Source organism: Salvelinus fontinalis, chromosome 40 (genome assembly GCF_029448725.1).
Source record: "Salvelinus fontinalis isolate EN_2023a chromosome 40, ASM2944872v1, whole genome shotgun sequence".
In the NCBI taxonomy this organism is placed as follows: Eukaryota; Metazoa; Chordata; class Actinopteri; order Salmoniformes; family Salmonidae; genus Salvelinus; species Salvelinus fontinalis.
The window spans coordinates 1,616,454-1,622,453 of NC_074704.1; the positions used below are offsets into that span (position 1 = coordinate 1,616,454).

The window sequence follows — 6,000 nt, forward strand, 5'->3', positions numbered from 1 at the left end:
AAGGCACCTCCAAGTTCCCGGACATTTCTGGCGGGAATGGCCCTAGCCCTCACCCTCTGATCCAACAGGTCCCAGATGTGCTCAATGGGATTGAGATCCGGGCTCTTTGCTGGCCATGGCAGAACACCAACATTCCTGTCTTGCAGGAAATCCTTCACAGAATGAGCCGTATGACGGATGGCATTGTCATGCTGGAGGGGCATGTCAGGATGAGCTTGCAGGAAGGGTACCACATGAGGGAGGAGGATGTCTTCCCTGTAACGCACAGCGTTGAGATTGGCTGGTATGACAACAAGCTCAGTCCGATGATGCTGTGACACACCGCTCCAGACCATGATGAACCCTCCACCTCCTAATTGATCCCGCTCCAGAGTACAGGCCTCGGTTTAACGCTCATTCCTTCGACGATAAACGTGAATCCGACCACCACCCCTGGGTGAGACAAAAGCGCAACTCGTCAGTGAAGAGCACTTTTTGCCAGTCCTGTCTGGTCCAGCAACGGTGGGTTTGTGCCCATAGGCAACGTTGTTGCTGGTGATGTCTGGTGAGGACCTGCCTTTACAACAGGCCTACAAGCCCTCAGTCCAGCCTCTCTCAGCCTATTGCGGACAGTTTGTGCACTGATGGAGCGATTGTGGGTTCCTGGTGTAACTTGGGCAGTTGTTTGTTGCCATCCTGTTCCTGTCCCGCAGGTGTGATGTTCGGATGTACCGATCCTGTGCAGGTGTTACACATGGTCTGCCACTGCACGGATGATCAGCTGTCTGTCCTGCAGTCCTCATGCCTCCTTGCAGCACGCCTAAGGCACGTTCACGCAGATGAACAGGGACCCTGGGCATCTTTCTTTTGGTGTTTTTCAGTGGATTGGCCCCTTTAGTGTTCTAAGTTTTCATAGCTGTGACCTTAATTGCCAAGCTGTTAGTGTTTTAACGACCGTTCCACAGGTGCATGTTCATTAATTGTTTATGGTTCATTGAACAATCATGGGAAACAGTGTTTAAACTCTTTACAATGAAGATCTGTTAAGTTATTTGGATTTTTTGAATTATCTTCGACAGAGTCCTGAAAAAGGGACGTTTCTTTTTTTGCTGAGTTTATGTATGTACAGTTGAAGTCGGAAGTTTACATATACACCTTTGCCAAATACATTTAAACTGAGTTTTTCACAATTATTGACATTTAATCCTAGTAAAATCTTAGGTCAGGTAGGATCACCACTTTATTTTAATAATGTGAAATGTCAGAATAATAGTAGAGATTTATTTCAGCTTTTATTTCTTTCATCACATTCCCAGTGGGTTAGAAGTTTACATACACTCAATTAGTATTTGGTAGCGTTGCCTTTAAATTGTTTAACTTGGGTCAAACGTTCCGGGTAGCCTTCCATAAGCTTCCCACAATAAGTTTGGTGAATTTTGGCCCATTCCTCCTGACAGCTGGTGTAACTGAGTCAAGTTTGTAGGCCTCCTTGCTCCCACACGCTTTTTCAATTCTGCCCACAAATTTTCTATAGGATTGAGGTCATGGCTTTGTGTTGGCCACTCCAATACCTTGACTTTGTTGTCCTTAAGCCATTTTTCCTCAACTTTGGAAGTATGCTTTCCATTTGGAAGACCCATTTGCGACCAAGCTTTAACTTCCTGACTTATGTCTTGAGATGTTGCTTCTATATATCCACAGAATTTTCCTCACTCATGATGCCATCTATTTTGTGAAGTGCACCAGACCCTCCTGCAGTAAAGCACCCCCACAACATGATGCTGCCACCCCCCATGCCTCACGGTTGGGATGGTGTTCATCGGCTTACAAGCATCCCCCTTTTTCCTCCAAACATAACGATGGTCATTATGGCCAAACAGTTCTATTTTTGTTTCTTCAGACCAGAGGACATTTCTCCAAAAAGTGCAATATTTGTTCCCATGTGCAGTTGCAAACCGTAGTCTGGCTTTTTTTAATGGCGGTTTTGGAGCAATGGCTTCTTCCTTGCTGAGCGGCCTTTCAGGTTATGTCGATATAGGACTCGTTTTTACTGTGGATATAGATACTTTTGCACCTGTTTCTCCCAGCATCTTCACAAGGTCCCTTTGCTGCTGTTCTGGGATTGATTTGCGCTTTTCGCACCAAAGGACGTTGATCTCTAGGAGCCAGAACGCGTCTCCTTCCTTAGCGGTATGACGGCTGCATGGTCCCATGGTGTTTATACTTGCGTACTATTTGTTTGTTCAGATAAACGTGGTACCTTCAGGCGTTTGGAAATTGCTCCCAAGGATGAACCAGACTTGTGGAGGTCTACAATTTTCTTCTGAGGTCTTGGCTGATTTCTTTTAATTTTCCCATGATGTCAAGCAAAGAGGCACTGAGGTTGAAGGTAGGCCTTGAAATACATCCACAGGTACACCTCCAATTGACTCAAATTATGTCAATTAGCCTATCAGAAGCTTCTAAAGCCATGACATAATTTTCTGGAACTTTACAAGCTGTTTAAAGGCACAGTCAACTTAGTGTATGTAAACTTCTGACCCACTGGAATTGTGATACAGTGAATTATAAGTGACATAATCTGTAATTGTTGGAAAAATGACTTGTGTCATGCACAAAGTAGATGTCCTAACCGACTTGCCAAAACTATAGTTTGTTAACAAGAAATTTGTGAAGTGGTTGAAAAACTAGTTTTAATGACTCCAACCTAAGAGTATGTAAACTTCTGACTTCAACTGTATGTGTATACAGTACCAGTCAACGGTTTGGACACACCTACTCATTCAACGGTTTTTCTTTATTTTTACTATTTACTCTTCTTTGTAGAATAATATTTAGGACATCAAAACTCTGAAATAACACATGGAATCGTGTAGTAACCCAAAAAGTCTTCAAAAAAAGAAATTGAGATTCTTCAAAGTAGCCACACTTTGCCTTGATGACAGCTTTGCATACTCTTGGTATTCTCTAATCCAGCTTCACCTGGAATAGGTTTTCAAAGTAGCCACACTTTGCCTTGATGACAGCTTTGCACAATCTTGGCATTCTCTCAGCCAGCTTCACCTGGAATGGTTTTTCAACGTAGCCACACTTTGCCTTGATGACAGCTTTGCACAATCTTGGCATTCTCTCAGCCAGCTTCACCTGGAATGGTTTTTCAAAGTAGCCACACTTTGCCTTGATGACAGCTTTGCACACTTTTGGCATTCTCTCAACCAGCTTCACCTGGAATGCTTTTCCAACAGTCTTGAAGGAGTTCCCACATGTGCTGAGTACTTGTTGGTTTCTTTTCTTTCACTCTGCAGTCCAAACCATCTCACTTGGGTTGAGGTCGGGTGATTGTGGAAACCAGGTCATCTGATGCAGCTCTCCATCACTCTGTAGAAAATAGTCCAAATAAAGAAGAAGCCTGTAATGACTAGGTTTTGAATGGTACTGTATATACAATACCAGTGAAGTTTGGACACACCCACTCTTTCCAGGGTTGTAGAATATTATTGTTGACATGTCCTAATAATTGACTTAACCCCTTATGTACCGTTCTAGTAACAAACCAACAATTGGCACTAGCTGTCATTATAGCAGGTAAAGGAGATTGCATATGAATAAATATATATTTTCCATACATTTCTATTGAATAATAAATCACCAGAATATGTTCTATACATATTTTCTGTACATACAAAATGCAGAGGTCAGAGGGTTTAAGATAGCAGGGCTATGGGACAGTGGAGATTAGTTTATGAATTGCCTGGCAGTGAATGTATAGGAATGATTCAAATGGAACTGTTAACAGCCATTAATTACCCAGGTAGTATTGTGAATAACTAGTGGCTATTAACCAATCGGCATCCAGGATCCAATTGTACGGTTTTATAATGAGGGATCTAGTCAAGATTAAAACTCATAGGAAGGACGTTTTATCATGTGGAGGTTTCATTCAGGTCTCTCTGTTTAACCAAATACTCTGTCTTTGGCAGGAGAGAGACCAGACTCTCACTCTGACAGCAGTAAGAGTCCTTCAGAGGAACCAAACCCAGAGACTCCCAAACCAGTGAGACGACTCAACTGCTCCCAGTGTAATAAGAGTTTCAAGTTGTCATGGAACCTAAAGGAGCATGAGAGGGCACACACAGGAGAAAAGCCTTTCCACTGCTCCCAGTGTGGAAAGAGATTTCCACGATCACAGAACCTAAAAATACATGAGAGGACACACACAGGGGAGAAGCCTTTTCTCTGCTCCCAGTGTGGAAAGTGTTTTACCCAGTTATGGAGCCTGAACAAACATAACAGAATACACACAGGAGAAAAGCCTTACCACTGTTCCCATTGTGGAAAGAATTTTAGGTTGTTAGATAAGCTGAAGGAGCATGAGAGGACACACACAGGGGAGAAACCTTACCATTGCTCCCTATGTGAAAAGAGTTTTACCCAATTAGCTTACCGAAAAGAGCATGAAAGGAAACACACTGAAGAAAAGACTTACCAATGTTCCCAGTGTGGAAAGAGATTTTCACAATCACAGGAACTAAATTCCCACGAGAGGACACACACAGGGGAGAAACTTCACCACTGCGCTCATTGTGAAAAGTGTTTTACTCAGTTAGGGAGCCTGAACAAACATAATAGAATACACACAGGAGAAAAGCCTTACCCCTGTGCCCATTGTGGAAAGAGATTTTCTAGATCACAGGACCAAAAATCACATGAGAGGACACACACAGGGGAGAAACCTTACCATTGCTCCCTATGCGGAAAGGATTTTACCCATTTAGGGAGCCTGAACAAACATAAGAAGAGAATACACTCTGGAGTGAAGCCTTACTCATGTTCCCATTGCCTAATGAATTTCAGGTTGTTAAATAACCTTAAGGAGCATGAGAGGACACACACATCTTACTGTGGTCCCAGTGGAAAAGATTTTAACAATTTAGGGAAACTATAAGATCATGAGAGGACACACGGGAGAAATCACGCAGTTGTTCCCAGTGTGGAAAGCGTTTTACCCAGTTAGGGAGCCTGAAAAGGAACACGCATACAGGGGAGGATAAGCTCACAGTTTGGAAAGAGTTTTAGTTAGGGAACCTAATTGTGGAAAGACATTTTCCAGGACAGAGGACCTGAAATCACATGACAGAATAGACAGGCTGTGTTCTGATGAGTCGCTGTGTTCTGACTTATGTTTGACTGTTGTGTCATGCTGCATTAAATCTTATTGTTTATATGAAATCTTTATCAAGAATAGGCATGTTTAAAATAAAAAATCCTCTGGAGACATGAGTATGTCTAAAATCAGATTATAATTTAAAATGTATTTTGTTTTGATTCAACCCATTGATAGATTGGATACATGTTAGAACCCTTAGATGTTAATGACATGATTTGGATATTTTAAAATGTAAATTGTTAATTGGATGAATATTGTGTGTATTTCTTGATTCTCTAACCTTGAATCTTCAGGAAATGTAATTTAGGTTTCATTTAGTTAATTTGTGTTCTAGTCTTCAAGCTAAAGATGTATGAAAATGGGATGATTTTCTGATAACGTTGATAAGTTGTTGACATAAACTGTCACTACCTCTTGAATGTTTCCATCGGTATTATTACACCATGTTAGAGAAACACAGGTGCTGATTGTAAAAAAAAACCCATTTGATTAATGCACCATTTTTATCTGAATAAAAATGAACTTTTTAACTGTGTTAGCCACTAGTGGACATTCATTATACAGTATATCACAAAAGTGACTACACCCCTCACATTTTTGTAAATATTTGAGTATATCTTTTCATGTGACAACACTGAAGAAATGACACTTTGCTACAATGTAAAGTAGTGAGTGTACAGCTTGTATAACAGCATAAATTTGCTGTCCCCTCAAAATAACTCAACACACAGGCATTAATGTCTAAACCGCTGGCAACAAAAGTGAGTACACCCCTAAGTGAAAATGTCCAAATTGGGCCCAAAGTGTCAATATTTTGTGTGGCCACCATCATTTTCCAGCACTGCCTTAACCCT

The 6,000-nt window shown here is 41.5% G+C and overlaps 1 protein-coding gene across 1 annotated transcript in view; it reads left to right on the forward strand.

Annotated features, from left to right (window-relative positions):
* The window catches only part of LOC129839998 (zinc finger protein 391-like), a 48,065-nt gene extending 42,389 nt beyond the window's left edge, over positions 1–5,676 (forward strand). The window contains exon 2 of the mRNA XM_055907776.1: positions 3,960–5,676. Within this exon, the coding sequence (XP_055763751.1) occupies positions 3,960–4,924 (965 nt within the window). The 3' untranslated portion in view covers positions 4,925–5,676. The remainder of the gene's footprint in view (positions 1–3,959) is intronic.
* Positions 5,677–6,000: the final 324 nt, after the last annotated feature.